Source organism: Colossoma macropomum, unplaced genomic scaffold (assembly GCF_904425465.1).
Source record: "Colossoma macropomum unplaced genomic scaffold, Colossoma_macropomum, whole genome shotgun sequence".
Classification (NCBI taxonomy): Eukaryota; Metazoa; Chordata; class Actinopteri; order Characiformes; family Serrasalmidae; genus Colossoma; species Colossoma macropomum.
The window spans coordinates 35,324,185-35,352,172 of record NW_023494790.1 but is presented as its reverse complement, the minus strand read 5'-3'; the positions used below and the strand labels follow the sequence as shown (position 1 = coordinate 35,352,172).

Sequence of the window (27,988 nt, the reverse complement as noted above, 5' to 3'; positions counted from 1 at the left end):
AAGGAATCAGTTCAGTCTTAGAGGTTGGTTTAGCATTTTCTGCTTCTCACCATCTGAGTAATCCCACATCTCAGATGTCCAGTTGGGCATCTTTGTTATCCTTTTCTCAGTGAGGTTCTTCTTGGCAGCTACACATCCTTTCAGACCCACAGCGCTGAGTCATCTTCTCACAGTGGAAGGATGGACAGAAACACCTGTGGATGTTTTCAGATCTGAAGCAGCTTGATTTTCTCCTCTCTCTCAAAGATGAAAGCTTTAAGTGCTGTTTATCTGATGGGGACAGTTCTGGTGTCTACCAGGTCTTCCAGGTGGTTGTTAGGAGTTTTCTTTGTAGTTTTTAAAAGTTTTTCGAACTTCAGTTTTGGAAACTTTTGACTTTATCCTTGTACATCATCACTGTCCAAAGAAAACAGTAACTTTTTTTAAGGACAAAAACTTTCTTTACTTTCAGTATAAGTCAATGTAAAGAGGTTTTATTTAAAGCAGTTTTGTAGCATTTCTTGGTCAATCCATCATTAAATATTCACACAATGTAAAGGACAGCTGCCGGACAGCTACGAAGTGGACTATCTTCTATCTATCTCCTCAGACATATCTCCTGAAAAATGAATAACTTATGCTTCTACATGTATATGTATGTGAGGACGTGTATATGTATGTATGTGCATGTGTGTGTAAAACTGTAAATTCATGAATTCATTTTTGGTTAGTTTTCTATTTTTCTATTTATATACTACTGGCTATTTTTATTCCTTTTTGTAGGTGTGAGGTTTGTGTTTCTCTGTAGGTGTGTGTGTGTGTGTGGACTCAGGGGTGTGTCTATGCTTGGTGTGTATCAGTGCAGCAGGTATAAATATGCTTTATAAGGCCCTGTGAGCTCTTTTGTCATCAGGGGGTTCAGGGTTGGGTCTGTTGTGCTGGACACCGTCCACTCCTGGTAAGTAACTTTGGCTAAACTAGCGTATAGAGTTTGGCTATTATACCTTATGCTAATGTTTGCCTTGTGCATCGCTTAAGGCTATTTTAGCGACTTTAGCTTAATATAATAAAGAAACGCACCTGCATAGACTGTCGTGTGCAAAAGTTTGGCCACTCCTGGTCAAATGACATGTTCAGTTGATTTTGTAAATAAGTTAACACGTCCTCTATTGCTTACTGGCTAAAAAAATAAGTATATTTTATAGTATCTTATATTTTATGGGGTTTTTTTTGGAATATGTAAAATTGTGTGCTAAAATATGAAAATGCCATATTTAGGTGTTTTCTCTGTAGAGGATGTGTTAATTTACTTTCACTTAGAAAATAAACACAATTTGACCAGGGGGTGTTAAAATTTTTGCATACAACTGTAGATCATTCCAGTTTTAAAAACTTTAGATTTGAATTCAAGAATAAAGATGAAGGTTTATTATGATTACCATATAAATTGTGTCATATTTGACTTGGATGTGATCTAAATCATCAAAATGATTACATGCTTACAATATTATAGTACATTTTTGGTGGTAAAAATGTAGATTACAAGAACCAATTTCAAAGAACTAACACATTTATATCTTGATTTTAAAAGAAAACAAGCAAAACCATCACATTTATTTAAATAGACTATTTTTCAAGACTTCCTAGGTCCTAATTTACATATATTTGACCATGAAATCATACCTAGGCAGATTTCTGAAAGAAAAAAATCTGTCATTTATGTTGAATGAACATTTAACCAGAAATAACATTTAGCAAGAAATAACAATAACTATAACCACTCTTGGGAAAATATGAATGTTCTACAGTGAGTATGTACTTTTCTATGGAAAGTAGAAGTTTTTTGAGTGCAACAAACCACCCGGTTGCATTTTTCCCTCAATGGAAACATGTTGCCACTCTACACGGTTAAAGTGTTCTCTTAAGCAAACACCCGCATCAACCCTGACGCGCAACGAGGACGCAAAGGGAAAAAAGCCACCCTGACCGGCGAGTGCACACACAACGGATTTGGTGTCTTTGATCCGACTGTATGTATCACTCAGGATGTCTGCCGGGCTGTTGTGGCAACAGCAACCTGTATTTGCACCCACAACAGAAATATACTTTAAAGACCAGCGCCAAGAATTTGACGAGATTAGACGAATTTGAACCTTTATTCACCCATCTGTCCTCTCATCTTCCTTTCTTTGGCTTTATTGCTTATTTCACACCATTCAGATCAAACAGATTAGTGCAAATCACCCCCCAGAAAAAGACGCAAGTCCTTGACCTTCAGTCCTAAACAGTCGGCTGTTACATGCGTCCTGTTGGGTGATGATGGTGACAACACTGAAGGAGAAACGAGCCAAAACAAATATGGTAGCCTTTTGTTTGAAACCTGAAACTCTTGGTAGCATCGACAACTGAGCGTAATTTGCCAAACAGCTTTTTGGATTAACATGAAAATGGCCAACGCTCAGTTTGTAGTTGGCAGGTAAGGCTGTGTTTTGACATTAGCCGCCTCATTAGTGGTCGTTTGGGGTGTACATAGTGTTTGGGGTCAGGCGCAGCGCACTTTTATCGAGGCTGTGCAGTGGTAACGCTAAATAGTGGACAAAATAACCGGACAAAATAAATGCATTTCCACTCTTACCGCACCCAAATCAAAGTCCCAATAGGAAAGTCAGTTCACTGGGGAGACCAGACTCCTCTCTCTTTGAAAGGGGAGAGACAGAAATGTTCAAAACTAAAGGTCAGATTACCGTTTCACATTGGAAGTCACTGAAAAACTGACAAAAATTATAAACAGTTTGTAGCATTTGGCTCAAATAACACACAAAAACTACTGCGCTTGTGCAGATCTCCACAACAAGGGGGAGCTTTCTCCACTCTCGGCATTACCAGCAAGCTGATTGGCTGTTTTTCTTGAAGGGTGGGACTTTGTCTTCAAAACAGATTCCATGTTGTCCACATTACAAGGTTTCTTAATCATATTTCATCCGGTGACCGTCTCCTCCTCCTTTATAATGTCTCGTTAGCATGTAGCTAATCTTACATTTTGTTGCTGTTATGAATGTTAACCTCTGATCTCCACAACAAGGGGGAGCTTTCTCCACCTGCAGCATTACCAGCAAGCTGATTGGCTCTTATTCTTGAAGGGCGGGACTTTGTCCATAAACAGATGCCATGTTGAGCGTTACAAGCTCTCCCATTCATATTTCAACCAGTGACCGTCTCCTCCTCCTTTATAATGTCTCGTTAGCATATAGGTCCGTTATGAATGTTAGTGTAAACTGCTGAAATCCTTTTGTGTTGAAGAACTTGGTGTGAATTTGAAAGGAAATGTGAGGAAATTGTCATTTGAAGCTAAACAGGAATTGAGTAATATGCAGAGTCGAGTTTCTTCTAAAAGATCATTAAACAAAAAAGAGGCAAGGAAGCAATACAGAGTGATAAACATTCAATAGCAGAGCCAGTCTAGACCCATTTAGGTGGCCAAGCATTAGTTTAGATACAGTGAATGGAGACTGAGGCCTTGGATTAGCACTAGACTGTGCTAGTGCTATAATGGTGGAGAATCCAACTGAAACAGCTGAGCTTAACCTGAGGGCACACTAGAGTTTAGTCAACTCAAACGTCTTTGTTTAGTTAAAAGTTCTCCTAAGTCACATTTCTAGTACTGCATCTCAATTTGGTAGACAATATAGAATATAGGTGTCAAATTTTTAGTCAGTTTCCATGCCCGGCATGTTGTGCACTCTCAGTTCAGGACAGTCCTGGCATTGATAACAGGGTGACTGGTAGGCAGTTACGCCACTTTCTGTTTCTAATCTAAGAAATTTAGGTAAGCCACAAATAAATTTAAGCTAAATTGTAAAATAGTATATACAATATATAATATGATATATATATATATATATATAGGCCATAGGTTAACAGTGACTAATTATTCTGGGATGTCTCTTCACTTTTTAATAGGAACATTTTTGACAGCCAAAGCAATTTTGAAATATTTCTATTGTGCAAAATAATAAAGACATACCTGAACAATATATCGATATATATCAACATATATCAATACTGCGATATATCCATAAATATCAGTACTGCTTTCTAACGCTAGCCCCGCAGGGCCTGGCAAAAATAGTGCTAAATGTTTAAATGTTTCAAATCCTAATTTCTGCAAGACTGAAGTTCTTATTCATCAACGATTTGTTTGAATTTTCCATTCCACCTTAACTACAGCAGCAGTTACAGTTTGTCATGGGAACTGGGACAGGGGACGGGCATGGGGAATTAAAATAAGAAGGCAAATTCAGTTCCTCTCACTGTAGACGGGGCTGGAATTTGGAAAATAGTCATTCACGCTTCACTCCCAGCTGGTTCTTGTCTGATGCAGGTGACTCTGAGTAAACAGAAGCCAAATCTGGTGTCCACGTTAGGCTCAAGGCTTAATCCGAAAGATGTCTGCTGTCTCAAAAACAAAGTGAACTATTTCAGATGCAGCAGACTAGACAGCTGGAGGTGATGGGGAATCTGCTACATATTCATTTTCATTTGAAATGTGACTGAAACATCCCTGACTCAGACACTCAGCTAAATGGGACGCAGTGCAGTGTATTGTTTATTTGCCGCGCTATGTAAGAATTTTAACCAGTATACTGTCCATTACTGCTTGGGCTTGATTGTTTTGAGTAAATATCACATAGTGGGGTCTTGGAAAGCATGACACTAGTGACAGACAGAAGTTATTGTGCTCTAAAGTGCAAAATAACATATATTTGTGGAATATCCCGTTTGGAGCTTTGAGATTCTTCTTCATGGATTTTGTGACCTAAATTGAATATTTTGAATTGAATATGAAAATTGAAAATGAGCAAATGTAATAGTACGCAAATGTTTGAAGACCCCCTCTCCTGAAAATTCCATGTTTTTTGTAGATTTTCTAAGAAAAAAATAAGTTTGAACACTTTAATACTTATTTACAGTTTGTTTTGCTGTATTTAATATATTGGGAAAAAATAAAAAAGAAGTGTGTCCTGCGCAAAAATTATGACACATTTTACATTGGATGTTTTATATTTTTACAATATGTAACTCAAATAAATGGAAATTGTGCATTAAAATTTGAAGGAAAATACCATATTTAAATGTGTTCACCAAAACTTTGGCATACGACTGTATAAGAAAAACAGAATTTGGTACAATATTTGGTGCAAAAAACAATTTGTAATAAAAAATCAGTTTGTTCAATGTTTATGAAAACCTGATTATGTATTATGAAAAATTATATACAAATTTTAGGGCTTTGATCCTGAACAAAACACTGTTAAAAAAAAACTTCACTAAAAGTTAAAAGTTGGTAATAAATAAACAAACAAAACAAATGAAGTTGTGATGTTGTACTTATTTTAGTGAATTTATTTGGGTTTATCAGAATTGTTTTATGTTTTATTAGAACTTCACTCTGGATATTAATTTTAGAGATTAATTTTTTTGGATTCAGGTGTCAGAAAACGAGCACTGAGACGTTATTAATTGTTGTTATACAACATTTGAAATATTACTCAGCAAATAAATACCATGTTTAAACTACACTTTACCCTCCCGTCCCCCTCCATCCACATCAAAAAGCCAAATCTGATTATTTTGTCAACTGTGCTCTCGTTCCAGCTGCTCTGAACGTGAACTCCAACGCCAACACCACAGGAGACCGTCTGGTGAGTAGAAGCTTTAAAGAGAACACACACACACACACACTTTTACATGGTCAGTGCTCCAGTGTCGTGGCGCGTGCCGCTCGCGTTCCCGTTGTTTACACATTAAACACACAGCAGAAGTTATCAGTCATCCAGAAACAGGACACAACACACAAACACAGTAAATGCTCTGAGTTCATCCACTGATCTACTGATTCGAGCTGCAGGTCCTGAAGGTGATACAGTCACAGCAGCAACATCATCAATCACAACCACAACAGCAGCATCTGCTCTTACTGCAGGTCTGCTGCACTAAAAGATGGTTCTTCAAGGGTTCTTTAGTAAAGGAAATGGTTCCATTTAGAGCCATGCATGCTTTGCATGGTGAAATGGTTCTTTTGATGGAGAATGTGTTGTATACGGTTCGGTATAAGGGTTCTGCCATTGTTATAATGTCAAGCTTGTAAGAACAAAAGAACCCTGTTTGGTGCTTTACAGAACAATTTTCAAAAAGTTTTATATAGAACCACATACAGCACATTCTCCATCAATCTGAGGAACCATTTCACCATGCGAAGCACCATTTAAGCATGACATGGTTTTATGAAGAACTCATGGTTCTAAACAGAACAATTCCTTTTACTATAAGTGTAAAATAAAGAACAATACAGTAGTGAATAACTGAGTAACAGGGTCACATTGTTTGTTGTTTTTTAACATCATTTCTGCATTTTATTCAAATCAAATTCTGAATATTCATTTCATTGTATCTTCATCCTTGATTTTATTTTTTTCTGATTTCATTCTAAATATCAATGTTATAACACTCTGGATATTAGTTTTAGTAGAACTTCATTCTGGATATTAATTTTAGTAGAACTCCATTCTAAACATTAATTTTATTACAACTTCATTCTGGACACTTTAATTTTATTACAACTCCATTCTGGACATTAATTTTAGTAGAACTTCATTCTAAACATTAATTTTAGTAGAACTCCATTCTGGACATCAATTTTATTAGAACTCCATTCTGGACATTAATTTTAGTAGAACTTCATTCTGAACATTAATTTTAGTAGAACTTCATCTGGATATTGATTTTAGTAGAACTTCATTCTGGATATTAATTTTAGTAGAACTCCATTCTGGACATTAATTTTATTACAACTTCATTCTGGACATCAGTTTTAGTAGAACTCCATTCTGGACATTAATTTTAGTAGAACTTCATTCTGGATATTAATTTTATTAAAACTCCATTCTGGATATTAATTTTAATAGAACTTCATTCTATTAAATTATAGTAGAACTCCATTCTGGACATTAATTTTAGTAGAACTTCATTCTGGACATTAATTTTAGTAGAACTCCATTCGTGATGTTCTACAGCCTCCTCAGTCATGTTAGAATCATCTCCATCTGTGTTCCTCATTCTGAAACTATTATCTCTTCATTGTTATTTACAGCTTCATACTAATTTGAAAGCTTTGACGTTGTGCAGGACGAGCATATTGCAATCAAAAAGTATTGATTCCAAACTTTTGATAGATGATATTGATCAGTATTGTTCCTCTGTATTGTTCTGCTCAGGCCTATGCGGAGCTGAACGAGCTCATGAAGGACCAGAACCAGGAGGGCTACTGGCAGGAGACGGGCCGATGGGTGGGCTACGAGGAGAACTACGACATGGAGGCCGGGCGCTGGGGGCCGTCTCACATCTCCTACCTCACCTTCAAGAGCATAGTGCAGCTCCGAAGAACCATGAACACCGGTGAGGTCATCAGAGAGGGTCAACCTGTTTACGTCAGGATCCTAGTTTAACCTACTTCAGATGTTTAGAAGTCCAGAGCTGTTACTGTCACTTTGCATTAGTATTTAAATGTAATTACAATTCAATTATACAGTTAAGTGATTGTGTCAATGCTAAACTCTCAAATGCAGCTGTTTGGAAGTTCAGAAAAATCCCATTACAACCTAAAACTGTGAAAGACAATAAAGACGACATAACCGAGTTAAAATCAGACAGCTGAGATGTACAAACATGCCGAAAAACAACACAGCCGCTTAACAACCTAAACCTAATCATCCTAGGCTAAAGCATACTGCCACAGCGAGCATGTAAAATACTTAAAGACCATTTGCATCTTAACTTTGATGCCTTAGAAGTAAAAGAGCATTATATACACCAAATTCGCAATAAGCAAATTATACAAAGATCAGTGTGTTTGGAATTGAATTTTGCCTTTAGAAATGGGTAGAAAATTACACATTCTGTTGGGGTTGGGATCCTATTTTCACTGTGTTCCTCATGTTCACCTCTGGAACAGCTGGAGCTTCAAATTCAAACACTAGCACACTGATAAAAATGAAGGCCGCACTTGTTCAGTGCTGAACATAAACAAAATAAAATTCATTTTAAATGAATAATACACTCTAAATATAGAATAAAGAGTTGTATGCTATTATTTCTCATTAGATTAAGTGGGATTCTTGCCAGCATTACTGTAAAGCTTGTCCAACCTACCAACAGCAGCTGTAAAAAGACACGTTTGTGGACAGAGCATGGACAGGTCAATTATACTGTGTCACTGTTTGTGACTAAAACTTACTCTGTCATTAGTATTGTGCTGCATTTTTAGGGATGTGGAATTTGATTTATTTACAGTAAGTGCTGTTAAGCCCTTATTTTCTCAGTCCTCCCATCACTGCTTGCCAGCCATTGCTATCCACCATCGCCTCAAGCCTTCATGTTTTATTAGTGTGCTAGTGTTTGAATTTGAAGCTCCAGCTGTTCCAGAGATGTACATGAGGAACACAGCGAAAATGGGATCCCAAATCCCCGACAGAATATGTCATTTTCTACCCACTACCAAAGGCAAAAATCAATTCCACGTTGTTTTTGTATAATTTGTTTTTGTGAATTTGGTATATATAATGCTCTTTTAATTCTAAGGCATCTAAGTTAAGACATAAATGGTCTTTCTTCATATCCGCTGTGGCAGTATGCTTTAGCCTAGGATGATTAGGTTTAAGTGTAGTTAAGTTTAAGTTGCTGTGTTTTTTTTTGGCGTGTTTGTACATCTCAGCTGCCTGATTTTAACTCGGTTATGTTGTCTTCATTGTGTAAAAGATGTGAGTGGACGGACTTTATAGTGAAGAATTTGCAGTGTTAGTTGTATTTATGTGAAACCTGCATTCTGGTTGATGTGTACAGTCTTGCTATTGTTTTGTTTCACCATATGGCGTAAGTGTTGGAATAGGTAGGGTGATGACTGTACAGTCTACCCCCTTTTTCAAAAATTGCCCCAAATTGCCCAAAATTTAATTTCTGCCTGAAAATTTTAGCACTTACAATCACTTTAGAAGTCCATTTTACAGGTTGGGCACTAGTTGAAAAATAGCCGACATACATAACGTAGCTTCATAGCCGATGAGCTACACTTGCATTCTTTACTGATAGATTCAAGTCTAAAACTTACAACCTTTTTCTGTTTCGATGTCAAAAATATTTTGACATGTTTAGAAATTGATATATTTTTCAGAAATGTGCACTTTCCACAGAATGTCTGTGCTTTTTATTTCTAGTGTTTGGGCACTTGTTGAAAAAACATCCAGACTGTTCGTGCAGCAATAAATTTTCAGCAAATTCAAATCATAATAAAATATCTCATTTGTACTTTTAGTTTGGGAATTTTTAACTTTGGCTTCATTTTAGGAATATAGAATTTGCACTTTCCACAGAATGTCTTCATTTTTTTCAATGTGCAAGTGAGAATAGTTCATGTAGAATCACAATATGGTGATAATCGTGAGTTAATTTGCTGGGCTAAAGGTAAAAATGACTTAAGGCCTCAGAGATATTTCAACAGTACTGAAAAGTACTGATTGCCTTAATCCGGTTAACTCATCTTGACGCGAGGTGAACAGGTTAGTCTGGTTTCCAGAATCAGTGAGGAATGTGAGGGGGGGATGTAGTAGCCCTGCTGGCTAGTAAATGACCCCAGTCCAGAACAGAGACCTCCTGATGCTGCCTTTTCTACACCAGCTTCTTGAGAAGCACTGCTACTACTAGCATATTCAGCTGCTCTTGGATTTAGCCATTAGCATGTTTCTGTTCCTCTTGGACTTTAGCATCCACCATTAGCATCTACCACCTGGAACTTCTTCTTCTTCCTTCCTCACTCTCCTTCCCACCATGTTCTCAGGGGTGGTGATGTTGGACAGGGAGGAGCGCTCGCTCTCCAGCATCGCAGAGAAAATCGTGGACGAGATGGTCAGTAAGAAGGAGATCAGGCCTGGTGACCGGGAAGGGGTGGTTCAGGCCTTCTTGCAGAACCGCAGGTAACAACTTCACTTCATTCATTCTTTTGACATTGTGTTTGTTTTGGTACACTGCTCTGTGTTTGTAAGTAGGAACTGCAGTGGTTAAAGGTGCAGTGTGTAAGATTTAGGGGCATCTAGTGGTGAGGTCACAGATTGCAACCAGCTGAATACCCCTCCCTCACCCCTCCCTGTCCAAGCATATAGTAGAAACTACGATTGCTGTCAGGTTTTCAGTCGTCGCCTGTCCCGATTTCATTTTGCTTCTTCATGTTTTCGCTTCTTTGATGATGAGGATTCACCCTAAATAATACGTACAATCCTCCTTTTGTCAAAATTTTCTCAAACTGCTCACTGCTGCTACAGCACCACCAAATTCAAGCTGCCGCTTCAAGGTAAAAACATGAAAGGTGCCGTCTAGAGCCAGTGTTTGGTTTGTCCATTCTGGGCTACTGTAGAAACATGGTGGCCTCTGTTGGAAGAGGACCCAAACCCCTATGTAGATATGAAGCTCATTCTAAGCTAAAGAAAACACAATGATTCGTACATTCGTTCATTATACACTAATGAAAACATAGTTTTTTATGCTATATTGCATTTTGCTAATAGATCCCCCCAAATCTTACACACTGCACCTTTAAATAAAAAATAAATTGCCACAATTTTCTCCTCATTTTACATATAAAAATCTATAAAAATGGACAATAGTAGAAATAAAACTCAGTCTTCAAGAAAGCCACCACTACTGCTCCACTACTACATGTCGCTACTGTTGGAACAAAACTTTGCATCTCCATTTTTGTTGTTTTTTAGTTTTTGACATAATTTGAAAATTCCAATTGCTGTAAATTTGGTGAGGAATAGACCAAAAAAATGGCCCAAAATTACTTGGAAAAAAGTCTGGTTCCACTGACTTAAATTAAAGGTAAAATATGTTTTTTCCTTCTCCTGTAAAGTTATAATTTTGGAGAGATAAAGTTTTATTCCGGCAGCAGTGATATGCTAATGTACTGTTGTCCATGTTTACAGAGAACTCTCTACCGTGTCAGAAACTGCATAAGCAGGTACATTTGAGATTATTGAACAACTCCACCCGGCTTTAGATTTAGGCATGTAGTTAGCACCATGCTAACGGTTTATAAGCTTCGATTACCTGTCAGCTACATTAGCCTAGTAGCTTCAGTGCAAAATTAAAGTAGCAAACTTGTCTTGGCTGATCAACTACTTTTCAATTAAATTTGAAAAATTTAATTGTGAAAATTGTGTCAATTTGCTGAAGTTCAAATTCAAAGCCAACAAGGCCACTAATGCTGTGTGTTCAAGCAAAGATGTTTTCTCTGAAAGTGATAAAGGGATTTCTCCCTTATGCTGATATCATGGTTGCGTATTTTAAACTGCAATCCAAAACCAGTAACCATCTTACATTTTTCACTCAGTCATGAATCTAAATCTCCTAGTTCAGTTCTAAAGTGAAAGGCTAGAACTGGTCGTAAAACAGCACACTAACCCCTGACCTTTCTCTCTTCAGCCAGTCGGCGGAGACCCAGGCCCTGACCCCACATCTGGAAATGCAGACCTTCTCTGTCACAGAGAGGGTACGAAAACTACAGAAATAGCTCTGAGTGTACTTTAAATAACGATGCAATTTTAATTAAGCCGACTATTAGCATACGACTGTTTGTCCATGTTCATTTCAACTTGCTGTTTTTGTTTATTTGCTATAAGTATTTTACCGCCTTTGGTCCTTTCTTTTCAATACAATCTCAATTTTGTAATAAAGCAGGAAATAATTGGTACAAGTTCCATCCCCAGTGATGCCACAGCCACGAGAGCATAACTGGCCTCTCTGTTCCTGTTAGCATTCTCCTTCAAGCGTGTTGAGCTGTCTAAAGGTTTTGCATTAGCAGCATTTTGAAAAGACGTGGTGGATCTTCATGTGTCTTGGTGGAAGCTCATGCTGGCCTTCACCCTCTCAGCTTGGTAGCTAACCAAGCTAGTACGTGGAACTGGATGTGATTAAATTAAGGAGAAAATCCAAAACAAAAATGCAAACTGGATTTTAAAAACCATGTATAAAAATTTCTAAACGCTCTAATAGTTCTTGGTGAAAACAGCTCTGGGTGAACTTTCATACAACAGAGGTTTCAGAGGGGATGTAGCTCAGTGGTAGAGTGCATGCTTTGCATGTATGAGGTCCAGAGTTCAATCCCCTGCATATTCATATGCTTTGATTCCACATTGAAGCGTTACGAGGTTCATGTGGTTGGTATAGTGTAGTGGGTAACACCTTTACCTTCTATCCAGTAGACTGGGGTTCATTCCCCTACCTGGGTAAGCACCCAACACTATACCAATAAGAGTCCTTGGGCAAGACTCCTAATGCTACCTTCGCCTACCTGTGTAAAATGATCAAATTATAAGTCGCTCTGGATAAGAGCGTCAGCCAAATGCCATAAATGTAAATGAACATCTTAAAAAAGTACTATGTATGATTTTTGTGTTAATCTTGAAAGTATTTGGAAGAGGAAAAAACAAGCTAAATTATGGAGCTGCAAGTCACCCTGTAAAGCCTGAAATAATCATTTAAAAGCAGTTTTTCACATCACATCATACGTCTTTACATATTAACATCACACACACAGACTCAAAAAGTAGGTGACGCTCGTTGTTTAGGTCTCAAATGCAAAATCAACACTATACTGATGAAATTATGAGGGCGATCGTAGATAATCCTCGGAAGACGCGTCCTAAATTCTCTTTCAAACATCATCAGATTCATCCGCTCGGGGAAGGGGTCCAAAGCACAGCCCACATTATAAAATGTTCTTGCGTGCAATTACGCGTTTCCACCACAGAGGTCACCAAATCCCCAAAAACGTACATAGTGAAACTTTAAATAAAGATGCATTTCAGTGAAAATGTATTCGATTATGTCTAAGTCTCTATTTTTAAAGCACAGGCAACCAGTCAGAAGTACTTGAATTATTATTGTTTTTAGTTAAATCTTGTTTAGAATTTATAAAACTAGCCGTAGCTTTTCTGCAACAATAAGTGTATTCAGAATGTGCTGTTGGCTTTCGCAGAGAGATGCATCTGACTGTGTGGAGGCCTCCATGGTACTTGTAGGTGAGCGTGACTGTATTCCTTTCATATTATGTCCTGATCTACCAATCACAGGTCAGTTTCTGACTACAGAACCATGGTTGTCCAGATATTATGTGGGTGGGGGTCCATTCTCAGCAGTGACACTGACATGGGAGTGTGTGTTGTGATAGCATGAGTGTATCAGGCACAGCGGTGTTGCTGGAGTTTTACAAGTCAGTGTCACTGCTAGGGTCAGGGTGGACCGCCGCTCAAAAATATCCACCCAAGAGCATCACTGTGGTCAAAAACTGACCAATAGAGGATGGCTAACACAAACTGTGCATAAACAGTTGGTTCTTTGTTCAGTGAGTAAATGTGTTTTTCTCCAAGCTGGTTTTGGAGAGTGTGTGTGTTACATTGTGTGTGACAGGTGCGCTGGACTTCCTGGAGAAGCCGACGGTGGCGTTTGTGCGACTGAAGGATGCGGTGGTCCTTGAGTCTGCGCTTGAGGCCCCGGTTCCTGTCCGCTTCATCTTTGTACTGGTGGGCCCCACCAAGAGCGACATAGACTACCACGAGAGTGGCCGTGCCATGGCAGCCCTGCTCGCAGATAAAGTGAGAACGCATTAGTAAATGTGTGATTCCTTATGATTATTAGAACTTGGAGGAATTGGGCCTTTTATTTCTACATATCTTTACTCTGTAAATCAGACGTTTCTGTGTTTTCCCTGCTCTAAGCGATCTTAAGGTACGGTGCAAACGTCGGTCATGATTCGTTTGAGCTCAGGCGATGGTAAGCTCAACATCACTGTATGTGTTTGGGATTACTCGGATGGTGAGAAGTACAAAATCCAACCAGCTTCTAAGACTGAACTTTGGAGGTGTGTCTGCAGATTTCTTTGAGAAACTGAAAGCGAGTTTCTGAAAAAGAATGAAAGCTGTAATAAAGGCAAAGAGTGGACACACTAAATGACTGAAAAATTCAATATAACTTACAGTTATTGAGGTCTGAGTAATTATCAAGTATATGTTTTCCTGAGGCTAAATAAATGAAAACGTGGCCATTTTTTACTGGAAAGTCCATAAATTATATACTTTTTTTTGCTGTCAGAACAAAATATTGTATCTTCATTTTGTAACTTTATTGATGTTTTTTTTTACAAAATTTGTATTGTACTAAGAAGTCATCCCAGGGATTTTTTGGAGAGGGGTTCATTTCTAATTAATGAATCATATGGTGAAATCCAGCTGTATTTAGTAAGGTGCTAAATGTCCCTGTGCTTGTACATTCTCAAAGCACAGTGGCCACTGAAGTTATATCAATTAGTGGGAGAATAATGTTGGAAAAAATGAGGATTTAAATCTGGAGAGTGGTCAGATTTCTCATTTCTTTCATTTTTTAATCATTTCAGCAGCTCTATAGCTGTTTTTTTCATTTCTGTCTTGTATTTTCTTTTGCAAACTTGATATCTGATATCTGCCCTAACACACCTAAAACACTCTCAGGTGTTCAACCAGGCAGCCTTCCAGGCCCAGAGTGACCGGGAGCTGATCGATGCCATGGCCGACTTCATGGACTGCAGCATTGTGATCCCACCTACTGAGATCCAGAACGAGGCCATGCTCGCGCCAATCATCGGCTTCCAGAAGAAGCTCCTTCAGGAGAGGCTCCGGCCCCTCAGACCCTCAGCTCCGCCTCGACCTCAAGCCACGCAAACGTGAGCAAACCTTTAAATCCAAGCCAAAGTAATCTGTGATGGCATAACTTTGACCTAAAAACTTAAAAAGCAACACACATTTTCTAAGCCGCTTATCCTTCTGGGTCGCGGGGGGAGCTGGAGCCTATCCCAAAGGTTATTGGGCGGAAGGCAGGAAACACCCTGGACAGGTCACCAGTCCATCTAAGGGCAGACACACAGACATATACATTAACAAATGAAATACATATACATACATACATACATCATCTAAACCGCTTATCCTTCTGGGTCGCGGTGGGGTGCTGGAGCCTATCCCAGCTGTCATTGGGCGGAAGGCAGGATACACCCTGGACAGGTCGCCAGTCCATCACAGGGCAGACAGACATACACAGTCACACTCACACCTAGGGGCAATTCAGCATGTCCAATCAGCCTGACTGCATGTTTTTGGACTGTGGGAGGAAACCGGAGAACCCGGAGGAAACCCACGCAGACATGGGGAGAACAGGCAAACTCCACACAGAAACGACCCTGGTCGCCCGGCCGGGAATACAAATGGAATGATCATACATTAAAGTGATAAACGAAAAGTCAAATTTCTATATTTTCCCCGTATCCCAAAAGTGACAGTGTCAGAAACTACATAATCAGGCCTTGAGTTTGAGGCAAGCAGTTAAGTGCTAACTTGGTAGCTATAAACGTATGATACTCGTTAGCTACATTAGCCTGTCTTGACTGATTGACTACATTTAGACCATTGTTTAAATAACAAAGGAGCGTTTTACTCTTCAATCTCTCCATCCACAGCCTCTATTGCCAAACCGCCTCCTCCGGAGGATCCACTGGTGCGCACCGGCGTGCCGTTTGGAGGCATGATCAGAGATTTGAAAAGACGCTACCAGCACTACGTCAGTGACATCACCGACGCCATGAACGCACAGGTCCTCGCTACCATCATCTTCATCTACTTTGCCGCTCTTTCTCCTGCTATCACTTTTGGAGGCCTGCTGGGTGAGTATGTGGCCCCATTCACACCCGGCATTAATATACAGTACAGTGAAAAAGTCAGAGGCCACCCACCCTTCATTTATGTGTGTCCCAGTCAACATGGCCATTCAGTACAAGTTATTCAGTTTTCAATGCAGAAATATGTATCTAACAGAAAATGACACAAACACGCACTTTTTTTTATCCTTCTGGGTCATGGGGGGCGGGGGGTGGGGGGGGTGCTGGAGCCTATCCTAGCGGTCATTGGGCAGCAGGCAGGAAACACCATGGACAGGTCGCCAGTCCATCACAGGGCAGACACACAGACATATACATTCACACACACACCTATGGGCAATTTAGCGTGTCCAGTTGGCCTGACTGCATGTCTTTGGACTGTGGGAGGAAACCCACGCCGACACAGGGAGAACATGCAAACTCCACACAGAAAGGACCCTGGTCACGCGGCTGGGAATCGAGCCCAGGTCCATCACTGTGACACCGTATTTCAATATTTACTGTGTATTGGAGATTTGATTCTATCTGCAGGGATATTTTTCCACACCTCCAAAGTTCAGTCTTAGAAGTTGGTTTAGTATAGACTCTGGGTGGTCAGTCTGTTGTTCTGAGAACACCAGCAGCTGCAAATATTACTCTCTTTGTCTGTCTCCTTTTCTCAGCGACAGCTACTCATCCTTTCAGACCAATAGCGCTGAGTTGTCTAAGTGCTGTTTATCTGATGGGGCAGTTTTGGTGTCTAGCAGGTCTTCAAGGTGGTTGTTAGGAGTCCCATTTCCTCTGTAGCTTTTAATCAGTTTTCTCACATATTTTTTTCTTTGAATAACTTGAACTTAATGGCAGTTTTGACTGCAAATTAAATAAACAAGGGTGGTCTCTCACTCAGAGACATATATGTCCACATCACATTTTCCAGTGTGACAACAAGGACCGTCCAATGAGTCTCTAATAAATGTACTACTGAGTTTGTGAGATATTGTGAGTAGTCACAATATATAGCAACATAATCATGATTCTAGTATTTTGTCCATGTTGTGCAGCCTTAGCATCTATGAATACTATTTTATTTGGCCTCCATGAAGTCAACTCAAACAACATGCTTCTGTTTGCTCCCTCCTGCTGCTGCAGCTGATAAGGTGGACAATATGATAGGAGTGTCCGAGCTGATGCTGTCCACAGCAGTGCTGGGGGTCATCTTCTGCCTGGTGGCCGCTCAGCCGGTCCTTGTCATCGGCTTCTCAGGACCTCTGCTGGTGTTCGAGGAGGCCTTCTTTGCGGTAAGACACAAACACATACATTTGGAATTTGATTATATTGCTTGCAGCTTGCAATAGAACTTAGACACTAGTGAAAAATTATGCCAAATGAAAGTAAACTGAGAGGTTTATTTCCATTAAAGGGCCCATATCTTGGAAACTCTTATTTTGTAAACTATGGGAAGTGCATTCAAACTGCTTTTGGAACTCATTGAATTTGGTATACATCTTTAATTATTCAAACTCACTCACATTTAGCCTCCATATTATAAACAAAGTCAGGGTTAAAAATAGTGACATGATTCACACATCAGAACACTCAGAGGAACCTGCCATCACTAGCCAGAGTGAGAGAAACCAGCTCTAACATCCCACAACCTAGAAATACAGCACAAACACACAGCAGGATCACTGTAAAACCTGCTATTAGCTCTCTGCTTTAGCCTCCATATGGCAACAAAAGGGTTAAGGCACTCATATTTCTGAATAGCAAAGCATAATAAACATACCTGCTCTCAAATATCAGCTAAACTGTCACCTTTTACAGTCATATTAGAAGATAAATTAGCATTAAGTTAACTGTTAGCCTGTATATTTCAAATAAATTTAACAAATACCCAAATTGTGATTTCAGTTATGACTATTTGGACATTTGTTGCATTTAATTCAGGGAAAAACACAGGCTTTCTATTAAGTACAATCTCAATTTACAATGTTCACTGGCACCTCAAGCCCAAGACTACCCGTGTACATTGCTAATGTAATCATTGTTAAAACTTTGGAACATATCATTTATTCCCTAGTGTCTAGGGCCTAGTCCATATTATACAGAAATCCAGCTGTTGTGAATTCATCTTGGTTGTGATGTCACAACCATAGACGCCATGTTCAGCCTACAGCAGTTTAGCTGTTTAGTCCTGCTGAAGTGATGTGCAGTGTTGTTCCTGCAGACAGGCTGTAGCAGAATTGTTGGAGTGGAAGATGTGGGGAAATCGATTAAACGTCATGCTGTTCATGTCTGTCAGGAGGATTCCTGAGTATTTCAGCCTGAAATGAACAGTTTGTTCAATCCACTTCAGCTCAGACTGCTTTGGAATGAGGCACAATACAGGGCAGCCAATCAAAACAGAGGTCGTTTACGTATCAATTCTGAAGGCACAGTAACGAAACAGTCTGTTTCTGAGGGATAAAGAAATTAAGGTTAGAAATGGTTGTGAGTGATGAAATTATGGATGTTTTTGGTACATAAAACCATACAAATGTTATTAATACAAGTACATCTAGAATATGGGCCCTTTTAGTAAACAGCTTCACCCCTTCAAGTCCTCATCCATCTAAAATAATCGTTTCTAATTTGTCTTGAAGAGTTATATAAACACAGTCTACATCGTGGTCATCATAAGTTTGTTTGTCCTGTAGTTCTGTAAGGCTCAGGAAATTGAATACATCGTGGGAAGAGTGTGGGTGGGCGTGTGGCTCATCGTCATCGTGGTGGTGATCGTGGCAGCGGAGGGCAGCTTCCTGGTGCGCTTCATCTCTCGCTTCACCCAGGAGATCTTCTCCATCCTCATCTCCCTAATCTTCATCTACGAGACCTTCGCCAAACTCATTAAGGTACTCAGAATACGACGAGCACGGCCTCCATCACCCTCTCATACTAATGCTTCATAATTTACATTTTGTCCATTCAAATTGCAAGCGGTTCACCAGCAGTGAGTATGTTTACATGCACTCAATGATCCAATCATGTAAACAGCACACTGATTTCTTAGATCGGTGTAAGGTCTAGAAATCTGATTACGAAATCCGATAAAGAGAGCTGGATTTTAGCTCAGTAATCAGATTTCTCAGCGACTTTACTCTGATTTCTTTCGGGTTTCTCAGTCTGCGCATGTGCAAAAACAGACTGCGGTACCGGAAATAAGCGAGCAGTGTTGCCGCGAGACGCAGCAAAACACTTTTGGAGCGACGCTGAAACCAAATAGATGCTTGTCGTAATGAAGGATTTATGAATATTCTTCATCTTCTAGATGATGCGTGTTCATATTTTCAGGTAAAGTGGAGCGATGTTTTAAAAAAAGCCGCGTCCTGAAGTTTGAGTTTTACATTATGTTTACATCACGTCTTCTTCTGTGAGTTTATTGGCAGGAATCCGATTACTGCCTGACTCATGTAAACCCGGAGTTTCGCCATTATCTGATTACTCAAGTGCATGTAAACATGTTGATCGGATTACTGACAAAAATTTTTCTGCAGTTATCGGATTATTAAGCGCGTGTAAACAAACTCAGCGTTTCAGCAGTTAGAGCAGTGTTTCCCTGTCCTGTGGTTGATCCTTCAAGACAAGTTTGGTCTCCACATTTTGCTTTTTAAGTATAGCACTGGAGGCTAACGTTGCTAACACACACTGGAAACCAATAGTCACCCAAATCATTTTCTGTCAAAACGTCCCCGAAACGTCCCTCAGCCAGCTCAAACCGCATCCCGGGCTTCATTAAGGTTGTACAGACTTGTCAGTGGCATTTAGGACATAGTATAACTTTGCTTTCTTCCTGTCTTTGACTAGACTTTCAAGGCTCATCCTCTTAATCTCAACTACGAGCAACTGAACGACACACTGGAGGACCCATGGCACCCAGTCGTCACTCACCGCACCATTCTAGATAATTCAACGGGCAATGTGACCACAGTGACCGTCATCCGTCACCGTGCCTACCCCAACACAGCCCTGCTCTCCATGTGCCTGATGTTCGGCTGCTTCTCCATCGCTTACTTCCTGCGCATCTTCAAGAACGGCTACTTTCTGCCTGGCAAGGTTAGCATGTGTGTCATAAAGGCTGTGAGAAACACTTCATAGCGTTTGCTTCAGTCTTGTTTGTAAGAGAGTTTAAAAGCTGTCATTTCATTTTTATTCATTTTTATTGATGTGGATTCTTCATATTGGATCTCTCAGCTCCGTCGTCTGATGGGGGATTTCGGTGTCCCCATCGCTATCTTCCTCATGGTTGCGGTGGACATCAATCTTGAGGACACCTACACGCAGGTAAGAGTCTGTAAATTAATATTTATTTTGTGAGTTCAGACCATAGGGCGTTAGATTGAAAGAAGGAGGGGTTTCAGCCATGCTCCGCCCCTCAAACTTCAGTTATAACATAACTACATAATGATTCATTTTGTATGTGAAAATACAGCACTGTTCAAAATGTTGGAAGCACTTAGAATTACAGATTAGGTCTTTTATTTGTTTTGTTTTTTTGTTTTTTTTTGTATGCAATAATTATTTATACAATGTGTATTTAAATATTACAAACATCAAACACTCTGAAAGGTATATTTAGACATTTTATTCAATGTTTACAGTATTTTGGGAACAACAAGAAGTTATTAAGATGATGAATTGTACTGTAATTATCTTTTGATCATAATTTGAAAATAGGCATTCTGGATATTAATTTTATTAGAACTTTATTCTAAATAGTAATTTTAGCAGAACTTCATTGGGGTAAATTAAATTAGAACTTTATTCTGGATATTAATTTGATTATAAATTTGTTCTAAATATTTATTTTATTATACTTTCTTCTGGGTATTCATTTTATTGAACTTCATTTTTTGATATATTTTTTATTAGATATTAATTCTGGATATTCATTTTATTATACATTTATTTTACATATTAATTTCATTATAACTTCAATCTGGATATTCATCTTATCAGAACTTTATTCGGATAACCTTTTTAATTGATAATACTTCTGGGTAGTATTTTTAATTATAACTTTATTCTGGACATATACTTTATCATAATTCATTCTAGATATTAATTTTATCAAAACCTTTTCTGGATATTCATTTTATCAGAACTTCATTCTGGATATGTTTCTTATTATATATTAATTCTGGATATTAATTTTATTATGACTTCATTCTGGAAATTAATTTTATTATAACTTATAACTAGACATTAATTTGATTAGTACTTCATTCTCAATATGAATTTTATTATGACTATATTCTGAAAAATTATTATTATTTCCATTCTGGATGCTTATTTTAATACACACGTATTTTGGAAAGTAATTTTATTAAAACTTTATTCTAAACATTAATTTTATCACACATTAATATTTTAGATATTAATTTGATTAGAACTTCATTTTGGATATGAATTATCCATCCATCCATCATCTAAACCACTTATCCTTCTGGGTCACGGTGGGGTGCTGGAGCCTATCCCAGCTGTCATTGGGCGGAAGGCAGGATACACCCTGGACAGGTCGCCAGTCCATCACAGGGCAGGATATGAATTATAAATTATTAAAATTATGTCTTCCAGAATTGAGAAAATAAGTGAAAAATCGATATTTTTCATATCTTTAAATTTAGACTTGTAGCACAACACAGGCACATCTCGATAAATGTCCCCCTCAGCAACACAGCAGCGCTTCACACGTTGAGGCATCTGCCCAGACCGTCACGCTGTACTGCTTTGACCTCTGATGACCTTAGTGGCCTGTGTTGTAGAAACTGGTGGTGCCTAAGGGGCTGCAGGTGTCCAACCCTGCCATGCGGGGGTGGTTCATCAACCCCATGGGCGAGCACAAGCCCTTCCCTGTCTGGATGATGTTCGCCTGCGTCGTTCCTGCTGTACTGGTCTTCATCCTCATCTTCCTCGAGTCGCAAATCACCACGTGAGTGACGGTTTCCTTTTCAGGGTAATAAACACTGCCTGGAGGCAAATCTGACACCCTGTTCTGCTGGCAGATCTCAGTGTTCCTCTGACGGGGACACTGAAGATACTCACAGTGAAAGATGAAGTAATGTTGGGAATGGAAATTAATAAGTTTATAATAAATTCAAACAAAAAAATGGAACGCTAATGTGGCTAACAACAAGTAAAGCTAACTGAGGCAAGTTAGCTTGATGTCAAATTGACCTCTACTAGTCTGACCTCTTGTTAGCCTCATTAGCTTCGTTTTAGGTGAATTATTGTATCAGTTATGGTTTCCCTTATTTGTAGCAATCAACAATATTTGCAACACTTTTAAAGTGTTCATGCTAATGCTCACTCTTTCTGAACACTTGCTGATAGTTTTTATTGTTATCATTTTTTAGGGTGAAATAATTCTACAGTTATGTCCATTTGCAACATTTTGGCTTGTTATTTCTTCCTTATTTTCAAAACTAAATAAACAGGATTATCGAAATTTTAAAAGTGTCTACCATGCTAACATTCACTCTTTTTTTGGTACAGTAGCAATTTTTATTATTTATTGCTGAAATGTTACGCACATTTGGTTATGCACATTTGCAAAATTTTGGTTTGTTATTTTTCCTTATTTTCAGAACTAAAAATTGATTTGCTTAATTTTTTAAGAAATAAACAGGATTATCAAAACAAAAAGTGTCTATCATGCTAACATTCACTCTTTTTTATAGTTCTTATCATTAGCATGTTTTTGGTGAAATATCGCTTTGGTTATGTCCACTTGCAACATTTTAGCATGTTATTTTTCCTTATTTTTAGAACAAAAAAATCACTTAGCTTTTTTTTAAATAAGAAATAAACAGGATTATCAAAATTTTATCTTTTCAACAGTTCTTATCATTAGCATTTTTGGTGATATGTTACTTATGTCCCCTTGAAACATTTAAGCTTGTTATTTTTCCTTATTTTTAGATCTGAAAAAAATTGCTTTGCTATAATAAACAGGTTTACCAAAACTTTAAAAGTGTCTACCATGCTTTTTATTGTTATGGTCATTAGCATTTTTTTTTGGTAAAATATTTATTGGGTTATGCCCATTTGCAAGATTTTAGCATGTTATTTTTCCTTATTTTTAGAAATAAACATTGCTTTTTTAAGAAATAAACAGGATTGTCAGAATTGTAAAAGCGTCTACAATATTAACACTCATTCTTTTTTATAGTTCTTATCATCAGCATTTTTTTTGAGAAATATTACTTATGTTATGTCCACTTGCAACATTTTAGCATGTTTTTCTTCCCTTAATTTTAGTACAAAAAAAATCACTTAGCTCTTTTTAAAGAAATGAACAGGATTATCAAAGCCTTAAAAGTGTCTGTCATGCTAACATTCACTCTTTTTTATAGTTATTATCATTAGCTATTTTTGGTTAAATATTACTTCGGTTATGCACATTTGCAACATTTTAGCATGTTATTTTTCCTTATTTTTAGTGATCCACAAGATTATCAGAATATTTGTGCCCACCATGCTAATGCTCACCTTTCTGAACTCTCTTTTTTAAATAGTTTTTATTATCACCACTTTTGTGGTTGAAATATTACCACAGTTATCTTAATTTACAGCATTTTAGTGTGTTATCTTTTTCAAACTAAACAGAATTACCAAAACTTGTGTCCACCATGCTGCGCTTCCTCCTTCCGACACTTGTTTTCACAGTTCTTACAGTATTTATGGATATCTTCCTTTATCTTCTTCCTCTCCGTAGGCTGATAGTTAGTAAGCCAGAGAGGAAAATGGTGAAGGGGTCTGGCTTCCATCTGGACCTTCTCATTCTGGTCAGTTTGGGGGGGTGCGCAGCATTGTTTGGAATGCCCTGGCTCAGCGCAGCGACGGTCCGGTCAGTAACACATGCCAATGCACTGACTGTGATGAGCAAAGGACCCAAGCCAGAGATCGAGAAAGTCCTGGAGCAGAGGGTCAGTGGGGTGTTGGTGGCCCTGCTTGTGGGTAAGTCTGTCTCCATATTAGAAATACTGCGGAATGCAAAGAAAAGTATAAAAGAATGCTGTGTGGTCAAAAGTATGTGGACACCTGCATCACACCTATATGAGCTTATTGAATGTCCCATGCTAAAATGGAGCTGGCCCCCTCTTTGTGGTCCATTAAGGGGCCCAAACCCTGTAAAACAGCCCCAAACCATTATCCCTCCTCCACCAAACTGTACTGTTGGCACTATGCATTCCGATATATGCTGTCAGCCAGATAGCGAAGTGTAATTTACCACTTCAGAGAATGTTTCCACTACTACAGAGTCCAGTGGCGGCATGCTTTACACCACTCCAGCCAACGATTGGCATTGCACATACTGATCTTAGGCTTGTGTGCAGCTGCTCCGCCCTGAAAACCCATTTCATGAAGCTCCTGATTGACGGTTCTTGTGCTGATGTTGCTTCCAAAGGCAGTTTGGAACTCTGCAGTGAGAGATACAACAGGCGACAGGCCATTTTTATAAATCTTACGTATTTTACATCACTGAGCTCTTCAGTGCTGTGACCCTTACCGCTGCCAGTGTTAGTCTATGGAGGTTGCATGGCTATGTGCTTGATTTTATACACCTGTTGGCAATGGATGTAGCTGAAACACCTCAACTCAGTAACTTGTCCACATACTTTTGGCCATATAGTGTAGCTTCCCTCTTGTCCCACAGATGTAGCTGATCAGCCTTGACATGATCACTGTCTGAAGTTTGCTTCTTTTGAGTTTTGACCATGAAACTGAAACCATGAAAGCAAGTGACCAACTCTTTAATCATGTACTCAGCTGGGAATGTATCTAACTATAACTCTGTCCCTGTTCCTTTTATAAACCACAGGCCTGTCCATCCTTATGGAGCCCATTCTGAAGATGATTCCCATGTCAGCACTGTTCGGAATCTTCCTCTACATGGGAATCACGTCTCTCAGTGGAATTCAGCTGTGGGATCGCATACTGCTCCTCCTCATTCCCAAGAAGTACCATCCCAATGAGCCGTACGCTACAAAAGTAGGTTTCCACCAGTTATGCATTAGAATAACCAGTGCTGACCTTTTAAACAAGACAAGCAGCATAATTACGATGCATGCTCATTATGTGGGGTCAATGCTATACCTGGTTAGGTGTACATTTATGATATTCCACTGTTTTACAAATATATTTATTCTGTTTTCCTTGTTTTCATGTGCTTTAATAGTGGTGTGCTGTGTTAGACTTTCTGACTGTGGTCTCTGGCGCCCCCTGCAGGTGAAGACGAGCAGGATGCACATGTTCACAGCGATCCAAATGGTGTGCCTGGCCGTCCTGTGGATAGTGAAGTCCAGTCCTTTCTCCCTGGCCTTGCCCTTCATCCTCATCCTCACCATCCCTCTGCGCATGTTCATGACCGGCCGGGTCTTCACCGAATTCGAGATGAAATGCGTAAGAGATCAGATTCTTACCTGACATAGAAATTAAAAATCTACCGTTTCCTGCCAGAAAAAGCTCTGCAGCCCAACCTAGGACAAGCTTTGTGACACTCGCATTCAGGGGAATATCATGTTTTGTTTATTGATGAATAACTTTTTTAATATTTAGCAAGAGTAATAGTTTTTAAGCAACCGGCACATCTCTGCTGCCATATGTGGAACACCTCAGCAGAAAGCAATGTGAGTAGAAAGGTGGTACAGGTGGTAACACCATAGGCAAGATTACCTGAGAGGCTGCCGTTAATATTGACTATAGTCTAATAAACTGATGCAAAAACACAGGTAATTCAGTACAGTTCAATATTGTTTGAATGAGATAAGATTTCCAACCCAAGTACATAAAAATATCTGCATCAACATAAATACGATTAGGGAAAATGGCCTGTCAAACACTGGCAAATGTACACTACTTGGCCAAAAGTATGTGGACACCCCTCATAATTACTGAGTTCAGCCACACTCATTGCTAACAGGTGTATAAAGTCAAGCACATAGCCATGCAATCTCCGTAGACAAACTGTAGAATGGGTCGTACTGATGAGGTCAGTGACTTTAAGCATGGCACTGTCATAGGATGCCACCTTTGCCTCAAGTCAGTTTGTGCAGTTTCTGCCCTGCACTCAACTGTAAGTACTAATATTGTGAAGTTGTGCAACAACAGCTCACAAAGCGGGCCCATTAAGCACTGAAGCGTGTAGAACGGCCTGTCCACTGCTGCATCACTAACTACAGAGTTCCAAACTACCTCTGGAAGCAACATCAACACAAGAACTGTGCATTAGGAGCTTCATGAAATGGGTTTCAATGGCCGAGCAGCAGCACACAAGCCTAAGATCACTATGTGCAATGCCAAGTGTCGGCTGGAGTGGTGTAAAGCACTATAGTAGAGGAATCATGTTCTTTGGAGTGATTCATGATGGGTGAATCTTTAGCAGATGCCATGATGCTACCTACCAGAACGCATAGTGCCCACAGTAAAGTTTGGTGGAGGAGGCTGTTTTTCACGGTTTGGGCTCCTTAGTTCCACTGAAGGGTGATGTTAATGCTACAGCATACAAAGACATTTTAGACACTTATATCCTTCCAACTTTGTGGCAGCAGTTTGGGGAAGAGCCTTTCCTGTTTCAGCGAGCTCCATATACACCTTTGGGATGAACTGGAACGTCAACTGTGAGCCAGGCCTTCTCGTCCAGCATCAGCACCTGACCTCACAAATGCTCTTTTGACTGAACAGGCACAAATTCCCACAGACACTCTCCAAAATCTTGAGGAAAGATTCCCAGAAGAGTGGTGGCTGTTATAGCCACAAAGGGAGGAGGGCAAATCCACTTTAATGACCATGGCTTTAGAATGGGATGTCCAACAAGCTCATTTAGTATGCTGGTCAGGTGTCCACATACACAGAACAGCTGTGTTTTCATTGGGAAAATGTGAACTTTGCAAAGTTTTGGTAACACATTTGACACATATACCAATCTATATAGTCATAATAAGCCATGCATGACTAGTTAACCGTTTAATTCTACATATTTTCATATTAACCACATTCCATTCTTCTTTTTTTATCCACAGTTGGATGCTGACGATGCCAAAGTGACGTTTGAAGAGGAACCCGGAGTGGACATGTACTCCGAGACGCGGATGCCGTCGTAGACACGTTATGCCAATGTGCCAAAATCTTCCGTTCCACATTGACTTTTGATGCGAATGATATTTATTTCGGAAATATGTTCATCATGTGAAAACATTTCTGATCTACTTTGGTATGTAATTGCTTGATGAATGGTATTTATTTGCGTAAATATATTCAACCTTTGAAGGCAAAAATGAACATATTCGGTGTGTAACACACCTGCAATTCTAAGTCTTCCTACACTCCTAAAAAAGATGCTTCCTCAACGGTTCTTTAGTGTCAAAAATTGGTTCTATTTAGGACCATGAACACTCAGAACCCATTTGCATGATTAAAGGGTTCTCTGCATCATGAAAGGCCTCTTCAGGTTGATGGAGAATGTGCTGTATATGGTTCTATATAGCACCTTTATGAAAAGCATCCCATATAGCAGCAAAAGGGGTTATAAGCTTGACAGCATAACAATAGCAGAACACTTTGTAAGTGCTTTTCAAAAAGGTTCTATGTAGAACCATTTTCTTTACCACAGAACCCTTGAAGAACCATCTTTTTTGAGTGTGTACAGCATCGGATGAAGGTAGATAGATGAAATATTAAGCTGTTTCTCCTCTGAATGATATTTGCGTTCTATGTATTAGTGTTTTTAAGGCCTTTGTCTTGTTCATTTCGCCACAGAGTGTTACTTTAATCTCATAGCTTTGCAATACTGCAGCATCCAAAGCACTTTCATAAAACATATTTATGTTTCGCAGGTATTTAGTTTCATACACTGGGCATCTCCTCCACTTCAGCTTTAATGAAGCTATGAGATCTTTGTTTTTGTAGATTTTTATTTTAGAGTGCACTTCATCTCCGGTACATAAAGGAATGCCTTACTGTTGTAAACTGTGCAGCTCAAGCCTAAAATATGTATATGTTCATATTTGAAAGAATCAGGGGACCACTTTATTGAATGCAATACAAATAAAGCCTTATTTTACCAGGGTTGCTGCTCTTTGACTAAGCCAAGGTGCCTTTCGCTGAGAAAGAGAGAAAGAGAGAGAGACCCTTGTTTTGTTTTATAGTTTTTGTCAATTATTTTGCCCAGAGAGTTAAAATAAAAAGCTGAAGAAACTG

General features: G+C 39.1%; 1 protein-coding gene and 1 non-coding gene across 2 annotated transcripts; both read left to right on the top strand.

Annotated features, from left to right (window-relative positions):
• The first annotated feature begins 886 nt into the window (after positions 1 to 886).
• On the top strand, positions 887 to 27,988 carry slc4a1b (solute carrier family 4 member 1b (Diego blood group)). Its single transcript, XM_036573209.1, is given in 19 exon segments — positions 887 to 937; positions 5,635 to 5,681; positions 7,254 to 7,434; positions 9,869 to 10,004; positions 11,512 to 11,578; positions 13,067 to 13,109; positions 13,498 to 13,682; positions 14,574 to 14,741; positions 14,743 to 14,785; positions 15,575 to 15,778; positions 16,901 to 17,049; positions 18,448 to 18,642; positions 19,595 to 19,843; positions 19,982 to 20,071; positions 21,553 to 21,719; positions 23,505 to 23,746; positions 24,612 to 24,781; positions 25,019 to 25,192; positions 26,812 to 27,988. Coding segments are annotated over 17 exon segments (2,520 nt in total). The 5' UTR covers positions 887 to 937; positions 5,635 to 5,681; positions 7,254 to 7,277; the 3' UTR covers positions 26,893 to 27,988.
• Positions 12,133 to 12,204, top strand: trnaa-ugc. The gene has a single exon. It is a non-coding gene; the product is annotated as a tRNA-Ala (tRNA).